We start from the raw sequence: 21,043 nt of genomic DNA, 5'->3' as shown, positions 1-21,043 counted from the left end.
CTGAGAGCCCAAGCCCCTCCCCAAAGTTAGCTAAAAGGTTGTACAGAACTGAATATCCTCCTTGACACGCAGGTGAAGTCAATAAAAGGATCAATGCAATTAAAAGATATTCTTGTAAAATAGACATGCTTTTAAGTTCCTGCTTGAAAAAACCTTTCTTCTTTCCCTCTTGTCTCTCCCTCTCCTATGCTCCAATCCTCCCACGTGGAGCCCAATTCACCCATGTGGAGCCAATACCCTCATTTGTTACCAGCTGGTAGAAATGAGTCCTAAGTGATGAGTGATCTGCTCCAAGGCTAGTTTGTTGGGCAGGCAGGTCACCAGGTGATTGCAATCTAGGTTGAATCCAGTGGGCCAGGTGAGCGAGAGAACACCTGGGTGGGCAGGGCCGGGACAGGAACGCAGAGAAGAAGCAGGGCCGGGAGCCAGAGCGGGCAGCTTGGGTGGGCAGGTGAGCTGCAATTGGGTCAAACAGCAAACCAGTCTGGAGAGGATGGCTGCAGGCAGGCAGAGAGAAGTGGCTGAACCAGTGGGAAGGAAGGGCTCAAGAAGTCTGAAGAGGATGGCTGCTGGCAGGAGCTGATCAAGATGGTTTTCTAAAAAAGCATCTTGGAGAAATGTGGCTTAAAAATTTTTTCTAGGCAGTAGCTATTAAAGGCTGAACTAAAAATCAGTAAAGAAAAGAATCAGAAGATCAAGATATTTCATTTTCCTGAAGTGGTCTCCAAACTGTAAAGATTAAAATTTAGGGAAACTGAAGGCAGGTAGAAATTAGTTTCTCTCTGCAAGGAGTATTATATTTTTAGAGGTTTATTAAAGGTTAAGGATTAAAGAAAATACCGAATAAGAAAACACGTGTCTAGGCCTCTGGCCTAGACAACCGCACCTACATTATGAAAAGAGCCGATCTGCTTGCAAGCAGAAACAGGAAAGAAAAGAGAGCCCACCTATGGCGAAGACCTTTTAAATCATAATTTGCTCTCGGCCCAGGTGAGAATTCAGTGAGATTACAAAGCATTCTGGGGAAGTGGATCAAGGACTTCTTGGGATTGAAGTCCTGGATTCAAGTCTCCATCTTTTACTTTTCACTGTGATCATTTTTGGAAAAAATTAATTTTTCCCCCAAAAGGATCATGAAAACAGAATCAACTTAAAGATTACAATAATGTGAATAAGAGAAAAAAAAAGAACAAAACCAATAATTGCTGGACGCATTGATAAAAAGCCAGTTGGGGGCAGTCCCTTTTGGCATGAAAGTATACATACAAATAAATGTTCAATCAACCACACCCAAAGTTCATTCTTGTGCAGCTTGTGGTCTGGAGGCTTCTTCATGGTGTCTTCTCCAACAGTTCAGTTTCTGGATTCAGGGAAGTAGCATCTTTCTTTACCTAAAATTCTTCTAAAAAGGAATTTAAACTTTGTAATTTAAATAATAATATTTTTTACACAAAGAAATTTGAGGATTTTGAGACCATTTCTGGTATATCCTTAAAAGCAGACAGTCAACATTCTGAGAGTCTAACCAGCTGAGCCATTAAGCAATTATGTCAAACAGTTCTACCCAGAATGATCACCCATTGAAGATGAATATAATTACCTAAGAGATAGTTCACCCTCATTTGGTATGCATAGATGCTGTGTGACCTAGTTAAAAATCAGTCAGTTCTTTTTCTCTCAGTAAGAGGCAGAGTTCTTTCCAGTGTCAATTCACTTGGCAATAAACTAGTCTTTAACTTTTCCCTAGACTATATGAATTATCTTCTCCAATCCCTTTTGTAGGTATTTGGGGAAATCAAGATCAAATATTTACATATATTATAAAAATCCTTTCACACTAGCTTAAGTTGATCATATCTAACAATTTTTAGTGTATGATGCTCTCCTCATTGAAGTGTTTCTCTAGTCTTCAAAATGTTGTGTTGGGACTAGGGTTCAAATTAGCCTGTCAAACTCTCTACTTTACACTTTAAAAGAGAGCATTCAGAAGCCTGATCCCATATTAAATGTCTTGATGGTTTCCACCACCTGTCCATGGATGGCCCAATAAAACATTTTTAGGGACTATCAGTAGGCTATTCCCCAAACTAATTCTTAGATTCAAAAGGAAGATGCTCCAGAGGTTTTCTAAATTATTCCCTCAAGTTTCATAGGAAAAAATGCCAAATGACATGAATAAATTATTACATAATTGATTATTTCTTTCTTTTTATCAATATCAACAATTGTGTATAGTTGTAGCATGCTATTTACCCATTGGTAATTTTAAATTTTGAGAGAGGGGTAAATTTAAAGTGTTTTATTGATACTCAATTTACATGACAATTTCATTTTCTTAGAGAATTTATAAAAATTAACATTTGTTCTGAATTTGTACATTAACTTAGTTTCATCATTTCCTGAGGTATATTATAAGGAAACTATCTATGATATAAGAAGTATCACAAAGTGGTTAATTTGTTATTTATCCTTCTTGTGACCACAGTAAATATCACTCACCATTGCTGTTCTTCTGTGAAAACCCTGTTTCCTCCTCAATAATATAGTCTATTTCTCCCTGTTACTTTCTCTTGTTTTCTTAGTCCTTTGCCTCAATACTTCCCTGTTGGTTAAATGAATTTCTATACTCAACTGTTTGTGTGTATGTTTGTGTGTATGTTTTTGAACCAGTTCAAATGAGAGTGAAATTTAAGCACTGCTCACTCCTCTCTCTTTTCCACCTCCATTTTAAAAGCTCTTCTTTACATGCCTCTTTTAAATGAGATAATTTTCTCTACTTTTCCTCTCACACTGCCTTATCTCTCTCACTTTTCCATTGGGGGGGTTAATTCCAACACAATTGATTTACATTTATGCCTTCTGTCTTTATAGACCACCTCTAACTGCCCCAATAATGGTAATGTTCTTAGGATTTACATGTATCATCTTCCCATACAATAATTTAATCTTATTAAGTCTTTTATGATTTTTCTTTCATGTTTACCTCTTTATTTTTTCTTGAGAGTGGTGTTTGAATGTCAAACTTTATATTCAGTTCTGGTACTTTCATTAGGGATTCTTAAAAGTCTTCTTTTTCACTAAATATTAATTTCTTCTCTACAGGAATATATTCAGTACTGCTGGCTAGGTTATTCTTGTTTGTAATCCTATATCCTTTGACTTCTACAATATTATATTCTAAGCCATTCACTTCTTTAATATGGTAACTGCTAAATTGTGGGTCTGCAGTTACATTGTATTTGAGTTATTTATTTCTATACACTTTCAGTGTTTTCTCCTTGATGAGGGAGCTCTAGAATATAGCTTTAATATTTCTGAGAGTTTTCCATTTGGGATCATTTTGAGGAGGTGATCAGTGAATTCTTTTGATTTCTACTTTATGACTGATTCTATGATATTTGAAAAATTGACCTTTAAAATTTCTTAGAATATGATATCCAGGTTATTTTTTTTCATTCTGGGTCTCAGGTCATCTGTTAATTCTTAAATTATTTCTTCTTTATCTATTTTCCAGGTCTATTATTTTATCGATGAAATATTTCAATTTTCTTCTGTGTTTTAATTGTTTGACTTTATTGAGGTCTTCTGGAATTATTAGCTTCCATTTGACTAATTATAATTTTAAGAAATTATTTTCTTCAGTGAGTTTTTAAAACCAAGCTTTTAATTTTATTCAAAATTCTTTCATTTATCTCATTTTCCCCAGTTTTGCTTCTACTACTCATTTATTTTTTTAAAAATCATGTCTTGAGTTTTAAAATCTATATTTAATTTTTTTTTATAAATGATACAGGGCTTATTTCCAATGTGCATTTTACTTTGAGACTTTACTTTTAGAATTTTCCAAGTGTTTGTCTTAGTTTGTATCTTGAGCTTTCCAGTCACCATAGAAGATTTTATGGTCTGGTTATTTTTTGTTGTTGTTTACTAATTTTTCTGGGCTATTTCTTGACTTTGGAATTCATGGTAGAATTTAAATCTGCTCACCTCTGAGTGGGAGGGTGGGGTAACTTGAACTTCTGTAGTTAGATCCACGGACACTTTTTTCAGTGTTTCTAAGCTGATGTGATTGAGAAGAGTTCTTGTCAGTGTTCTCTTGCAATGCGCTCTTGTTCTTGCCCAAGTAGAACATCTGTTCCTCTGGAACATAGTATAGACCATAAATATTCCTCTCTACCCTAAACCAGCAACTCAGTACTGGGTAATGGGCAAAGGACCTGCAAAATGTAGCCCCATCCTCCACTCAGTGCTAGCACTGGATTCTTATCTAATATATTTCTGACCAAGTACTTAGTCCCCTTACTGCCATTAGTGTTACCCTTGCTGGGGCTGCCAGAAGTGCTACTTCAGCCTTCATGTCTCATAGCAAATAGTTCTTCCTCTCTCATCCAGTCCCCACCCAATTACTAAAGTAAGACCTCTCTTTTGTTCCTCTTATGCTGTCTTGGGCAGGATAAATGAGCTATCATTTGTTTGTTGTTGTTCTGCTCAATATTTTATCATATTTGAGGTATTTTTATATGTTCCTTAGAATCTTGGGTTGGGAGAGGTCAGCAGAAATTATTAATTCCTTCCATCATCTTGGCTCTGATCTTCTAGTTCACAGTTTCAGCATCAGATTGTGTCACATTCCTTTCCAGGTTTCAGATATTTGAGATAAGAGGTTTTTTGTACTTTTTGTACTACACCAGAAATTTCTGTACTTTTTGATTATACCATAAACTTCTTCAAACTTTTTTGTTTACGGCATCATATATTTGAAAAGCTGGTTTTTAGGGATTGCTGTGATAAAAGGCAAATACATATAAAATAAATGTGGTACAGGATCAGAGTGAACAGATTCCAAATTAATTTCCAATCAGATTCCAAAGTTTGAGAAATTATACAGTAACAAAGAGGTGCCTCTTGGTAAATAATTGTGGTTGTTTAAAAATGAAGTAAAATATTATTTTTCTTTCAACTTATGTGTATTTTTATATGGATATTAAATTGTTTGGTACAGCGAATAGAGCAAAGAACAGTGATTTCAGTTCTAGATTCAGACACTTATATTTGACAAGTCATTTAACCTCTGTATTTTTCTTATTTCCCCCTTTTGTAAAGTGAAGGTGACAACAGTATCTATCTCCTAGGAATGATATAAGAATAAAATTAGATAATATTTATAAATGTGTTCTGCAAACCTTTAAGCTCCTAATACATAGAAATACTCAGTATTTCTTTTATTCTAGGGGCTCTGAAAAAATTACTGAAATACTCAGGTGTCATGAACATGGAAAGTCTAGGAACCTCTGTCTTAGTGTATTGAGTTCCAGAAGTTTATTCTCCACTTATGAAGTAGGGTGTAAGGAAAAGTCCACTGGGTATGGAAATAGAAAACTTGAATTTGAATTACAGTTCTGCCATTTATTAGTTGTGTGAACTCAGGAAAGTCACTCAAGATATCTAGGTCTCAGTTTTCTTATCTATACAATAAGGTTGATCTATAAATTCTATGGACTATCCACTTCAATGGTGGGGCGGCTTTTTAGAGTATTTCATGGTCTATTGGGCAAAGCTATATCTCTTTCTCTCTCTACTCCTCATGATTTTGTAGCAGTCAGTTATTAACTCATTTGACAATGGAGACGCTGAAGCTTTATACTCTCTTCTACAAAGATTTCTATACATTGAAGATGTCACTATGAACCTATTTATTGTTCCATAATCTTTGAGAGGATGCAGCAGGATGCTAGGAGGAGTATGAAGAGATGGAGTAGGAGAAAGAAGAGGGAAAAGTCACTATATTTTAAGGGAAAAGGACTCTTAGAATGGAATTCTTTTTTAAATTATCAAAAATTATTTTAGTGAAGCAGAAAAAATAATAATAAAACTCTGAAAACAAAAAAATATCAATAATAATAATAATAATAATAATAATGATAAAGGAATTAATGAAAAATGTAAAAGACTGTATTCTGGCAGCACCAGATTTCAAACTTGTTCTATAAAGCAATAATGATCAAAGCTTTCTGGCTGAGAAATAGAAAAGTAGATCAAGGAAACAGAAAAGAAATACAATCAAACAGTTGTAAAAGATTATAGCACTGGTGTGTTTGACAAAAGTAAAAATCTAAGCTTACACTATTTGAAAAAATATATTTGCTATTCATTCTTAAATATCTCTCCCTTTCTTAAGTAAAATTATATAATTATTCACTATAGTTCAGTCCTCTAAATGTCTTATTGTCTACTGGCCAAAATATTTTTAAAATATTTTTAATTGATTAATTTAGAGTATTTTTCCAGGATTACAAAAATCATGTTCTTTTCTACCCCTTCCCTTAACCCCCTCCCATAGCCGACACACAATTCCACTGGGTTTTACGTGTGTCATTGGTCAAATTATTTTTCCAAATATTTATATTTGTACTATGTTGACCATTTAGAGTCTATATCCCCAATAATACCCCCATTGACCCATGTGATCAAGCAGTTGTTTTTCTTTTGTTTTTCTACTCCCACAGATCTTCCTCTGAATGTGGATAATGTTCTTTCTCATAAGTCCTTCAGAATTGTCCTGGATCATGCATTGTTACTCGTAGAAAAGTCCATTACATTTGATTATACCACAGTGTATCAGTCTCTGTGTACAATGTTCTACTGGTTCTGCTCTTTTCACTCTGCATCAATTCCTGGAGCTCATTCCAGTTTACATGGAATTCCTCCAGTTCATTGTTTCTTTGAGCACAATAGTATTTCATCACTAACAGATACAGAACACTTTTTCCTGTGTTTATTGATAGTTTTGATTTCTTTTTTTCTTTTTTTTAAATAATATTTTATTTGATCATCTCCAAGCATTATTCATTAAAGACAAAGATCATTTTCTTTATTTCCCCCCCACCCCCCATAGCCGACGTGTGATTCCACTGGGTGTCACATGTGTTCTTGATTTAAACCCATTTCGATGTTGTCAATATTTGCATTAGAGTTTCATTTAGAGTCTCTCCTCTGTCATGTCCCCTCAACCACTGTAGTCAGGCAGTTGCTTTTCCTCAGTGATTCGACTCCCATAGTTTATCCTTTGATTATGCATAGTGTTTTTTCTCCAAGATTCCTGCAGATTGATCAGGGACATTACACCACCACCAATGGAGAAGTCCATTACCTTCAATTATACCACAGTGTATTAGTCTCTGTGTACAATGTTCTCCTGGTTCTGCTCCTCTCGCTCTGCATCACTTCCTGGAGGTTGTTCCAGTCTCCATGGAATTCCTCCACTTTATTATTCCCTTTAGCACAATAGTATTCCATCACCAACATATACCACAATTTGCTCAGCCATTCCCCAATTGATGGACATCCCCTCACTTTCCAGTTTTTGGCCACCACAAAGAGCGCAGCTATGAATATTTTTGGACAAGTCTTTTTGTCCATTGTCTCTTTGGGGTACAGACCCAGTAGTGCTATGGCTGGATCAAAGGGCAGACATTCCTTTGTCACCCTTTGGGCATAGTTCCAAATTGCGCTCCAGAATGGTTGGATCAATTCACAACCCCACCAGCAATGAATTAATGTCCCTACTTTTCCACATCCCCTCCAGCATTCATTACTTTCCTTTGCTATCATGCTAGCCAGTCTGCTTGGTGTGAGGTGATACCTCAGAGTTGTTTTGATTTGCATCTCTCTGATTATAAGAGATTTAGAACACTTCTTCATGTGCTTATTAATAGTTTTGATTTCTTTATCTGAGAACTGCCTATCCATGTCCCTTGCCCATTTATCAATTGGAGAATGGCTTGATTTTTTGTAGAACTGATTTAGCTCTTTATAAATATGAGTAATTAAACCTTTGTCAGAGGTTTCTATGAAGATTTTTTCCCAATTTGTTGTTTCCCTTCTGATTTTAGTTACATTGATTTTGCTTGTACAAAAGCTTTTTAATTTGATATAGTCAAAATTATTTATTTTACATTTTGTGATTTTTTCTGTCTTGTTTGGTTTTAAAGCCTTTCCCCTCCCAAAGGTCTGATATGTATACTATTCTGTGTTTACCCAATTTACTTATGGTTTCCTTCTTTATGTTTAAGTCATTCATCCATTTTGAATTTATCTTGGTGTAGGGTGTCAGGTGTTGATCTATTCCTAATCTCTCCCATACTGTCTTCCAATTTTCCCAGAAGTTTTTATCAAATAGTGGATTTTTGTCCCAAAAGCTGGGATCTTTGGGTTTATCATATACTGTCTTGCTGAGGGCGCTTTTCCCCAGTCTATTCCACTGAACTTCCTTTCTGTTTCTTAACCAGTAACAAATTGTTTTGATGACTGCTGCTTTGTAATATAGTTTGAGATCTGGGACTGCAAGGCCCCCATCATATGTGGTTTTTTTTTTCATTATTTCCCTGAATATCCTTGATCTTCTGTTCTTCCAAATGAACTTTGTTATGGTTTTTTCTAAATCAGTGAAGAAGTATTTTGGTAGTTCAATGGGTATGGCACTAAATAGATAAATAAGTTTGGGTAGGATGGTAATTTTTGTTATATTGGCTCGTCCTACCCATGAGCAGTTAATGTTTTTCCAATTGCTCAAGTCTAGTTTTAGTTGTGTGGAGAGTGTTTTGTAGTTGTGTTCATATAGTTCCTGTGTTTGTCTCCGGAGATAGATTCCTAGGTATTTTATTTTGTCTAAGTGATTTTGAATGGGATTTCTCTTTCTAGTTTTTGCTGCTGAGCTGTGTTGGAGATATATAGAAAAGCTGATGACTTATGTGGGTTTATTTTCTATCCTGCAACTTTGCTAAGTTGTTGATTATTTCAATTAGCTTTTGGTTGAATCTCTAGGATTCTTTAAGTAGACCATCACATCATCTGAAAAGAGTGATAACTTGGTCTCCTCCTTGCCTATTTTGATGCCTTCAATTTCTTTTTCTTCTCTAATTGCTACTGCTAGTGTTTCTAGTACAATGTCAAATAGTAGAGGTGATAATGGGCATCCTTGTTTCACTCCTGATCTTATTGGGAATGCATCTAGTTTATCCTCATTGCAGATGATATTAGCTGATGGTTTTAGATATATACTGTTTATTACTTTTAGGAACGACCCTTCTATTCCTATGCTTTCTAGTGTTTTTAATAGGAATGGGTGTTGTATTTTATCAAAGGCTTTTTCTGCGTCTATTGAGATAATCATGTGATTCTTGTTGGTTTGTTTGTTGATGTGGTCAATTATGTGGATGGTTTTCCTAATATTGAACCAGCCCTGCATTCCTGGTATAAATCCTACTTGATCATGGATGACCCTTCTGATCACTTGCTGGAGTCTTTTTGCTAGTATCCTATTTAAGATTTTTGCATCTATATTCATTAGGGAGATTGGTCTATAGTTTTCTGCCTGGTTTTGGAATCAGTACCATGTTTGTGTCATAAAAGGAGTTTGGTAGAACTCCCTCTTTGCTTATTATGTCAAATAGTTTGTATAGTATTGGGATTAACTGCTGTCTGAATGTTTGATAGAATTCACTGGTGAATCCATCAGGCCCTGGGGATTTTTTCTTAGGAACTTCTTTGATGGCTTGTTGGATTTCATTTTCTGATATGGGATTATTTGAGAATTCTATTTCCTCTTCTGTTAGTCTAGGCAGTTTGTATTTTTGTATATATTCATCCATATCACCTAAATTGGTGTATTTATTGCCATATAATTGGGCAAAGTAATTCCTAATGATTGCTTTAATTTCCTCTTCATTGGAGGTGCTGTCCCCCTTTTCATCTTTGATGCTGTTAATTTGCTTTTCTTCCTTCCTTTCTTTAATTAGGTTGACCAGTACTTTGTCTATTTTGTTTGTTTTTTCAAAGTACCAGCTTCTTGTCTTATTTATTAAATCAATAGTTCTATCACTTTCAATTTTATTAATTTCTCCCTTAATTTTTAGGATTTCTAGTTTGGTTTTCTGCTGGGGTTTTTTAATTTGATCGCTTTCGAGTTTTTTTATTTGCATTTCCAATTGATTGATCTCTGCTCTCCCTAGTTTGTTGATATATGCACTCAGGGATTTGAATTTACCTCTGATTACTGCTTTGGCTGCATCCCAAAAGGTTTGAAAGGATGTCTCACCATTGTCATTTTCCTCGATAAAATTATTAATTGTTTCTATGATTTCTTCTCTAACTAAACAATTTTGGAGTATCATATTGTTTAATTTCCAATTAGTTTTTGATTTGGTTTTCCATGCACCTTTACTGATCATTATTTTTATTGCCTTGTGATCTGAGAAGGCTGCATTCATTATTTCTGCTTTTCTGCATTTGTGTGCTATGTTTCTGTGACCTAATGTATGGTCAATTTTTGTGAATGTGCCATGTGGTGCTGAGAAGAAGGTGTATTCCTTTTTATCCCTATTTATTTTTTTTCCATATGTCTATTAATTCTAATTTTTCTAAGATTTCATTCACTTCTTTCACCTCTTTCTTATTTATTTTTTGGTTTGATTTATCTAAATTTGATAATGGTTGGTTTAAGTCTCCCACTAATATGGTTTTACTGTCTATTTCTTCCTTCAATTCTCCTAGTTTCTCCATTAGAAATTTGGGTGCTATATTATTTGGTGCATACATGTTGATTAGTGATATTTCCTCATTGTCTATACTCCCTTTTAACAGAATATATTTACCTTCCCTATCCCTTTTGATCAGGTCTATTTTTACTTTGGCTTTATCAGATATCATGATTACCACTCCTGCCTTCTTTCTTGTCAGTTGAGGCATTGAGGCCCATAAGGTCTTACTCCATCCTTTAATTCTGACCTCGTGGGTGTCAACCCACCTCATGTGTGTTTCTTGAAGACAACATATGGTAGGGTTTTTGATTCTAATCCATTCTGCTATTCGTCTACGTTTTATGGGTAAGTTCATCCCATTCACTTTCAATTTTATGACTGTCATTTGTGGACTCCCTGGCATTTTGATAACCTTCCCTAATTCTAACCTTTTTTCCTTTGGCTCTACCTTTTAGTCCAGTGATTTACTTTGAATCAGTCCCACTTGTCCCGTCCCTTGATGTTTCCCTTTTTAGTCCCTCCCTTTTTGTTCCCTCTCCCTCCCCTCTCTCTTTCCCTCCCTTTTTGTTTTCCCTCTCCCCCTCTCCCCTTGGTTTTCCCTTCTCCCTACCCTTGTTGGGTAAGATAGACTTCAAGATCCCAATGGATCTGGATGTTTTTCCCTCTCAGGGTTGATTTCCCTGAGAGTAAGGTTTAAGTAAAAACTCTCTTCCTCTCCTGCTTATAGGAGTTTTCTTCCCCTCCCCTTCCCATGTGAATCTTTGTGTGAGAATGATTATTCTATTTGGTCTTTCTTTTCCCCCTATTTACACATTACATTTTCCCCACCTGTTAGATTACATAGATTGATATAAATGTAGTCATTATAGAAGAGAGTTTGAGTAAAAGAAGAAGGTAACATTTTTCTCCTTTTCCCTTTCCTTCATATTTACCTTTTCAGGTATTCCATGCTCTTTGATTTTCGGTATCAAACTTTCCACAGACCTCTGGTCTTTTCATTGCAAAAAGTTGGAAATCTTCTATTTTGTTGAATGCCCATACTTTCCCTTGGAAGTATATAGTCAGTTTTGCTGGATAGCTGAATCCTGGTTGAAGACCCAGCTCTCTTGCCTTTCTGAAGATCATGTTTCATGCCTTATGATCATTCAGAGTGGAACTTGCAAGGTCTTGTGTGACCCTGATTGGCATTCCTTTATATCTAAATTGTCTTTTTCTGGCTTCCTGTAGGATTTTTTCTTTTGCTTGAGAGTTTTGGAATTTGGCAATTACATTCCTGGGAGTTGTCTTTTGGGGGTTTAGTGTAGAGGGTGTTCTGTGAGCTCTGTCAGTGGCTGTATTGCCCCCTTGTTCTAGAATCTCTGGGCAATTTTTTTTGATTATTTCTTGTATTACGATGTCGAGTTTGCTGTTTATTTCTGGCTTTTCTGGAAGTCCAATTATTCTTAAATTATCTCTTCTCCCTCTATTTTCCAAATCTGTCACTTTGTCAGTGAGATATTTTATGTTCTCTTCTAATTTATTTGTCTTTTGGCTTTGCTTTATTAGTTCTTGTTTTAAAGCCTGGTTTTCTTTTACAGTTTGGTCAAACTGGTTTTGTAGATGCGTGAATTTCTTTTGCATTTTTTCCCACTTTTCCTCCCAGAAGGCTTCCATCTTTTTGATCATTTCAGATTCAAATTCTTCATGGGTTTGTGGAGAGTTTCCATTTCCTTTGGAAGGTTTTGGGGCATTTGCTTGTGTTTCCTCTTCTATCTCCTCTGTGTTTTGTATTTTTGCTCCATAAAATGTGTCCAAAGTCACCCCCTTCTTGTTATATTTTGAATTTTGGTACTTTTGTGCTTCTGTGGAGTTTGCCATCTCTGTCTGAGTGGGGGGGATTAACTTTTCTTATCTCTGTCTGAGGTTCAGAGGTTTTAGCCCTAGGCAGATTGTCTGTTCTATGCAGTTGTTGTTCTGTCTTCCCGGTAAGCCAGGAGTTGCTGGTGTGATCCTCTTACTGCCCTCCTCTCCTCGGCACTCTCCTGATGCTTCTCCGTTGCCTTACTTCCACGCTCTAAGCCTAGCTTGGCCCTTGTTCCTGTGCCTTAGCTGGCCAGCGCCTGCACTCTGTGGGGGGAGTGGCCGCAGCTTCCTGGAGCTCCAAGGGCTCCTAATGAGATTAGCTTTCCCTGGGTTGAATTTAGTATGCCTTGAGGCAAGGAGGGAGTTTTTTCGTGAGACTCCAATGGAAGGATCCAGCCAGGGGGTTACAAGCTCCCCCCTCTCTCTCTGTTTCCCTGCTGTCTGGGTGCCCCCTCGACTGGGTCAGGTTGTTTTCAGGAAGTGGCCTTCAGAATAGCCGGCTCCCGAGGACCTTTTGCCAGTCTTGAGGGTTGCTCTTGTTTCAGAAGTCCCTGCTCTCTGAGGGGGAGGGGCCTCGGCTTCCCTGGGCTCAGGGCAAGGACTCTTGATAAGAAGATTAGCTTTCCCTGGGTTGAACTGAGATTCAGATGGAAGGTTCCAGCCAGGGGGTTACGAGCTCCCCCGTCTCTCTGTTTCCCTGCTGTCTGGGTTCCCCCTCGACTGGGTCAGGTTGTTTTCCGGGTGCGGCCTTCAGAAGAGCCGGCCCTGGGGTCCTTTTGTCAGCCCTGAGTGTTACTGTTGTTTCCGAAGACCCTGCTCTCTGAGAGGGAGGGGCCTCGGCTTCCTGGAGCTCTGGGCGAGGGCTCCTGATAAGAAGATTAGCTTTCCCTGGATTGAATTGAGTGTGCCCTGAGGCAGGGACTTGAGACTTGGATGGAGGGATCCAGCCAGGGGGTTACAATATCCCCCCGTTTCTCTGTTTCCCTGCTGTCTGGGTGCCCCCTCAACTGGGTCAGGTTGTTTTCAGGATGTGGCCTTCAGAATAGCCAACTCCTGAGGCCCTTTTGCCAGTCCTGAGGGTTGCTGTTGTTTCAGAAGACCCTGCTCTCTGAGGGGGAGGGGCCGCGGCTTCCCGGAGCTCTGAGGGCTCCTCCCAGGGGGTTACGAGCTCCCCTGTCCCTCTCTGTTTCCCTGCTGTCTGGGTCCCCCTTCCACTGGGTTAGGTTGTTTTCAGGAAGCGGCCTTCAGCATAGCAGGCCGTGGGGCTCTGAGGTTGCCTCTGCTGATTTGGACTCGGACTCAGTGCCCTGGGTTTGGGGGGGAATGGTCCTAGGACCTTCCTTCTGCCTACCCCTTAGGTCCAAGTGGTCTCCGGTTCTGGCTTTTGGGGGGGGGGCATACCTTTTGATCTAGGTCCAGGTCCAGGAGGAGGACTCCCGGAGTCTATGCTGTTGATCGTTTTGAATTTCGGTGTCCTAGGAGCATTCGGTTTGAGATCAGTAAGGAAGGGTTTCAGGAGATCTGAACTTTAGCTTTCTCTAAGCCGCCATCTTGACCGGAAGTCGTCCAGTTTTGATTTCTTTATCTAAAAATTGCCCATTCATGTCACTTGCTCATTTATCAATTGGGGAATGGCTTGATATTTTGTACAATTGATTTAGCTCTTGGTAAATTTGAGGAATTAGACCTTTGTCAGAGTTTTTTGTTATGAAGATTTCCCCCAATTTGTTGCTTCCCTTATAATTTTTATTGCATTAGTTTTGTACGTCCAAAAAAACTTTTTAATTTCATGTAATCAAAATTATTTATTTTACATTTTGTTTGGAATTCTTGGAATAGAGCATTGCCATGGAGATTTGGAAGAGGGGGGAAATGTGCAACCCAACAAAACAATCACAACATTTTGAAAATAATAGTCCAGGAAGATTATTCAGAGACACAAAGCAATGAGAAAGAATGTAAAGCAAATTCTCCCTTCTCATCTCAGCCCTCGGATAGACATATCTGTAGGAAAGAGAGGACAGAGATATCCTTCCCTGGACATGGCAGAGATCAGAATTTTTATTCACTAAGAAAAACAATTTATTCTGAAATTTGCATCTAGGCAGAGAAAAACAAATTGTTTTCACTAAAATTTATAAGATAGGGTTAGATTGGGGGCTGGACAGCAGAGAAGCAACTTTTCCTAATATTCTCTGGGGTAACTTATGTTTCTCTACACTTCATCTTGTTAAGAAAACTAAGAAGAGGGTAAACTGAAACATAGATTTTGCTCAAAGCTGAAGTAGACATTTGTTCTAAAATAGAATTAATTACTCATGCCAAGAATGGGAAAATAAAGGGCTCCTCTTTCTTTACTTCCAGGACCACAATGAAAATGTTCTTGATTAGAGTCCTCCAACTGAAGAGACTTTAGATGTCGCTAGAATGTCACTGAGGGTGGGGAACACAGTTAAGCATTCCAAAACCTTGAGTGTGTTTGGCAAGCAAATAAGGTATTTTTTTTTTTGTTATTACAATTAACACAAGTCTGGCTTCTGTTAAAAAAGAATATGGAAATGCATTCCTTATCATTAGCACAGACATTGTGGAGTCATTAGAAAAGTCAACTCAGAATAAGAAACCCTGGACTGGAATCCTAGTTCTTCTATTTACTAACTCTGACCATGAACAAAGGCCATAACCTAAGCATAGGTGTAGGGAAGGAAGCAATTATTTCCATTTTGTACACAGTGAATGTCAGATGCTTATGGGATATCCAGTTGTAAATGTTCAATATATAGGATAAGCTCCAAATATATGAATCATTTAAATATATAAAGCAGCCTCAAATAAACAGCTCAACACAGTAGACAGAGTGCCAACCTCAAACCAGGAAGATGTTTTCTGGGGTGCTCTTGATTAAGGTCGGTCTTTTGGTAGCTTATATTCAATATGGGAACAAAATGATACAGTCACACATCATTCAGCAGAGAACAAAAAGAGACTGACTCCTTCCTCAGCAGGAGAGGATATTAAAAGTAATAGGCATGAAGAATGCCTTGAATGAAGCTGAACAAAACTCCCATTTGGATTCATCATCTAAGTATTTGAGATGCCTCTAGCAATCCATGTCTGCTTTTAGGGGCTAAGAAATTGATATCAATAATCTTAATTAACCAAATCTCAAAGAATGTCTCAGTATCTTTTATGAAAAAAAGTTAACAGATCCTAAATGGTAGAGGGTTGCAGAAGGAAATTAGGAATGGAATCAGTAAGCTACAATGAAAGGGCCATATCTAGTTGTCACAGACTACAGAAAAATAGATTTGTTCCCTTGGCTGTAGTTTGCCAACTCGCAAGCAAACATCAAAATGAAAATTCTAGAAATCAAAGGAGAGATAAGTAAAATTGGAAAAAAAAAGTATTGAACTAATAAGTAAAACCAGAAGTTAGTTTTATGATAAAACAATAAAACTGATAAATAATCGGTTCATTTCATTAAAAAAGAAAGAACAAAACATTTACTAGTATCAAAAATGAAAAGGGCAGAATATAGCACTAATAAAAAAGAAATTAAGACAATTATTAGAAGTTATTTGCCCAATTATATGTCTGTAAAATTGACAATTAAAGTGAAATGAATATTTATAAAAATATAAACTACCCATAACAGAAATAGAAATAGAATACTTAAATATTCCTACCTTAGAAAAAGAAATTGAATAAGTTATTATTGCTCTCCATAAGAAAAAATTCCCAGGCCCAGATAGATTCACAAGTGAATTCTACCAAACATTTAAGGAACAATTAATTTCAATACTATATAACTATCCCCCCAAAAATAAAGAAAGGGCTCTCCATACCAAATTCTTTTTATGACACAATTATGGTTTAAATATCTAAACAAGGAAAAGCAAAAATGGAGAAAGGGAATATCAATATATGTTTTAAATGAAATACTAGCAAGGAGATTACAGAAATATATTACAAACATAATTAAGAATGAACAGATAAAATTTATACCAGGGATTCAGGTCAGGATCAATATTAGGAAAACTCTCAGCATAATTTACCATATCAGTAACACAAAAAGTCATATGATTACATGTAGATCATATAACTAGATGCAGAAAAAGTCTTGATAAAATATAATGACCATTTCTCCTTAAAACATTGTAAAGCATAGGAATAAATGGATCCTTTCTTAAAATAATAAGCATCATCTATCTAAAACCAAGAGAAAATATTATTTGTAGAGGGGATACATAGGACTAGATCAACATCTCACACTGTATCCCAAGATAACATCAAAATAGGTAAATAATTTTGACATAAAAGATGATTAGCATAAGCAAGTTAGGGGAGCAGGGAAATTTTTATTTGTCAGCTCTACAGATAAGAAAAAAAATTATGAGTAAACAAGAGAATCACAAAAAGTAATGTGGATGATTTTTAATATATGAAACTAAAAAGGCTTTATACAAACAATACCGAGGCATCCAAGATTAGAAGAAAGATAAGAAGACAAATCCAGAAAATCTAAAAAACAGTGTACCACAAATTTCATGCTATGGTTCTTAAAGACTCAGAGTAGAATTACATTGTCCTCATATTGCTGAATAGTTATAGAGAATTTACTCTTTTTATTCCCCTAGGAGTAGAAGAGATGGTAGGTGGAGTACCTCATAGTAAGCAATCACCATTTCTAGAGGCAATACAAAAATAGATAGCCTTAATAGTGGAGGACTGGTATTGATATTATTGGGAATGACAGGGGAGTATTAAATATATATATGTATATGTCTCTAGAATTATAAGTGGATGTCATTTATATTTTCAAAGCATTGTATTACCAAAACACATCATATAATAAAATAAAATATTGAAAAAGAATTACATAAATACCTAAAAGAAAGGAAGCATGAGATTAAAAAAAAATAAAATCTCTAGAAGAATTGAAAGCATATTAAGTAGTTCAGAAAGTGTTAAAGCTTGTGAATTTTAAAACTATTCCACCCTAATCAGACCATTCTTTAGAAGATCTGATTTAGCTATTTCTTGATCAATAACAATGGAGATACTTGGAATAACAGAATCAGGTCTTGGAAACCCACATTCTCCACCCTACTCAGTTTAACAAGATTTTGAAAGATCTGCATCAAACTCAAGATTTAATTATCTGAGAAGATGGCCTTCAACAGACATGTGCAAAAAAAGGACAGACCTCTGGGCTGTCCTAAGTCAAGCTAAGTCTTCATTGGTACAGATGAGACACAGAAAAGTGATGTAAAAACGTCCATATAAGGCACATCACGGGCTGCCTCTCTCTTTTTCCCTGGAGAGACTACTCTGGATGGCAGCGTGCTAAGCATTCCCATATCTTGGAGTGTTGAGTGGTGAGTTTTGCCCTGGCGCTGATTTCAGGTTCAGACATCTTAGCTGAGCCCCTTTGGAGGTCAAGCTGATCCCTTCCTCCTTCATACTCCAAAACCCTTACTCCCTTATCGCCTGATCTCCCTATCTAATACTAATCAGGCAGGGGAGAGGGAGAGAAAATACCTACTTCTTCTCCTTCCTTCTTAATCTTCTCCACTATCAATTAAAATCACCATAAAATTTGGCAGCTGACTTGGGTCTTTTATTATTTGGGATTTTCCCTTGGCGACTACTTAAGTTTAGATTTGATCAATCTCAAACATAATTTTACCCTTAACAAGCTTACCCAATTAATAGAGTTTCTGAAAAATAGAATAGACCAAACAGAAATCAACATCTCTAGGACAAAATAAGAAATATTAGAACAAAATAAAAAATAGAAGAAAATTTAAGATATACTCAATGCAGTTGACTTCAAAAATAGACATACTAATTTACTATTGATCAAACTATGAACTGGACTAGTTATTCTAGAAAATATTTTGGAATTATGTCCAGAAATTTATACCACTGTACATACCTTTTCTCCCAACATTATCATAATTAGGCCTATATCCCATAGAAATTCAAGAAGGAAGAAATAGACCAATAAGTGCAAAAATATTTACTGCAGTCCTTTTTGTCATAGGGAAGACTTAGAAATTAAAGAGGCATCCATAAATTGGGATAATGGCTGAACAAAGTATGGTATAGATATATAATGGAATTTATTTTACTATAAGACATGATGGAAAGGATGATTTCTATAAACTGATTTAAAGTAAAATGAGGAGGCAGAGTCAAGATGATGGCTTAGAAACAGCAGAATCCAAATCCTCTGTGACTTTCCTTCCACACCAAAAGCAAAACTAAGCACTTCAAAAAAGACAGAAAGTCAAACTTAACAATAAGACAGAGTCATAGGTCTATCCTACTCAACTCAAGCTGAAAGGTACACAGATAAAGTTGAATTCTTGGGTATAAGGGAAAGATCGAACACCTCTCCCACAGCCTACCGCACTGAAACAAGTAGGATAAAGTATCTTGGTACCACCATGAGAATCTCAGGGCTCTGGCAAGGGTCACTAGTAGGGAGGTGGCTTCCAGAGAGGTACAGAGGAGAGGACCTCTGATGACTACCTTCAGTGTCCACACCTTCACCTTTAGCCTTTTCAAGCAACTGGGAAAGATTTGGCCTCAGGGCACATTAAAACAACAGGTCAGCTCAATCTGCCTAAATTCAGTTTACCAGCAGAGTAGAGAAGAAGTCCCTTCATGGCAGAAAAGCTCAAACTCATAGATCCAGCAAACAAACAGTGGAGCAATAATACAGTCCATAAGGAAGAGAAAGAAGAAGAAAAAATGAGTAAACAATAGAAGAAGAAGAAAAAAGAAATTACATTTGATAGCTTCTATTCAGGTAATGAACAGAGAACAAATGGAAGGGAAGAGGAAAAAGGAATAGCAACCAAAAGATCAGAAACTCCAGTAAATTGGATTCACACTCTGGAAGAGCTAAAAAAAATTCAAAAAACAAATAAGAGGAACAGAAGTATGGAGTCAGAGCAATGGCAGAGACACACCCCAAAACTGTACAGGACCTGACCACTGTGGTTCAAACACTTCTCCAGAAGATGCAGGACAAATTTCGGGCCATGTCAGACTAGATAAATGGCTGAATTGATGATATGGGCAGTCACATTAATTATTTGGAGAAAAACATTGCTGACCTTATGATCCAACCTGGGGTGGAAGAAATAGAAACCATACCAACTACACGTAATAGTTAAGGTTTTGTTAATCATTTAGAGTGAACTCGTGAAAATGTTTTTTCACAAGTCAAGACGTGCAGGGACAGATTTTCTCAACTAACTACTGTGGGCAACATTTTTTTTATTATAAGGCTTGTATTCCTAGATTATACAATTTAGTTAGGTTTCAAGGTGATTTATTTCTTGATTTTTTGTATGTGGTAGGTTCAACTATATGACATAAATATGTAAATGTTAGTAAGCTGAAATTCTGACTACTCTTGGCTAAAATTTTCAAAAATTTTGGTGCATTTTATATCAAGTCATTTGTCATTCCTTTTGTAGTCATTTCAGTTTAATAACAAATTGGTACAAGTTTTTTAAAAGAAATACATTAATTTTTTCAATAGTTATCAGATCCTCTTTGTGAACTGAAGTACTAGAGTCAACAGTTCATAATTCTTAGCACAAAATTACTGTTGTACTATGTGGAAAGGAAATAAGACTGTAGCATCCCAAGCATATTCACATCTATGAAATATAAATGACTGTATGGTTACCGTGTCTCCAAGCATAAGGTTATACCAATGAGGCTTGTGAACGTAACCTTGAACTGGCCATGAGGCCCTTGGCTAAGACAAACTCATTAGCATGCTCGGACTCAATTCCCCAGGAAAGCTCGGTTTGCAATCTGCACGCCCAAAGGTGTTCCCTCTACCTTGCCACCCAATCTTAATTGTCTATACTTTGTGATGTGGTTACTACGTCCTTGGGAGTACCGCCCAAGCAGGACAGGATTAAATTCAGAGGCAATCCCATGAACTTCCTCTTGGCTCTTGGCCTTTCTCCCCTTCCATGGAGCTCCACTGGGCTCCTCAATGACTATCTCTCTCCTCTTGATCTTCTCCTTCCCCGAGGCTGTAACCATCTCGGCCTGCATTCCCTATCTTAATCTCCTCCTCCACCTCGTGTTCCTTTGTACTCATACTCTCCTATCAAGGGAGTATCATAGGGACTGCCTGCCCTATTCAAACACTGACTTGTCCGTGTCTTTCATTTCCACCCTGGTTCTCGGTTCCTACCTCTCCTCGGGTCCCATAACAAAGGTGAGCCCCTTCCCTTGTGAGACCCTGCTGGTCAGGGAAGTCCATTAAGGAAACCCCACAGACTGACAGTTTGTGGGGGCAGGGGTCAACTGGGAGTGGCAGTTGGGTCTTGTGACTAGCACTTCTTTGGGGGGGGGGGGGCCTTGCTTCCGGGTGTTGGAGGAGAGAGGAGTGTGGTCAGCCCAGTCTGGAGTGGCATGCTCTTCTTGGTTTAGCCGGAAGACACAGGCCTCTGAAGGTCAGATTTGTTCTTGTTTGCTTTCTGTGTACTGCTAAGATTCTGAATTAGAACAATGAGAGTAGACAGGAGTGGGACAAACTCTCCATCAGCCTCTAGGGCCTGGCCCTATACTCTGAAGCTAAGGAAAAACTCCAATTCCAACTGGATTATTAAACTTTATATTATTTG

The 21,043-nt window shown here is 37.1% G+C and overlaps 1 protein-coding gene across 2 annotated transcripts in view; it reads left to right on the top strand.

Annotated features, from left to right (window-relative positions):
* Positions 1 to 15,231, top strand: part of CES1 (liver carboxylesterase 1) — a 71,299-nt gene extending 56,068 nt beyond the window's left edge. For both annotated transcript variants that reach the window (XM_056812331.1, XM_007474879.3), the window contains exon 14: positions 14,745 to 15,231. In XM_056812331.1, coding sequence (XP_056668309.1) covers positions 14,745 to 14,796 — 52 coding nt within the window. In that variant the 3' untranslated portion in view covers positions 14,797 to 15,231. The remainder of the gene's footprint in view (positions 1 to 14,744) is intronic.
* Positions 15,232 to 21,043: the final 5,812 nt, after the last annotated feature.

This window comes from Monodelphis domestica, chromosome 1 (assembly GCF_027887165.1).
Source record: "Monodelphis domestica isolate mMonDom1 chromosome 1, mMonDom1.pri, whole genome shotgun sequence".
Lineage (NCBI taxonomy): Eukaryota > Metazoa > Chordata > Mammalia > Didelphimorphia > Didelphidae > Monodelphis > Monodelphis domestica.
This window is presented reverse-complemented; position numbering and strand designations above follow the sequence as displayed.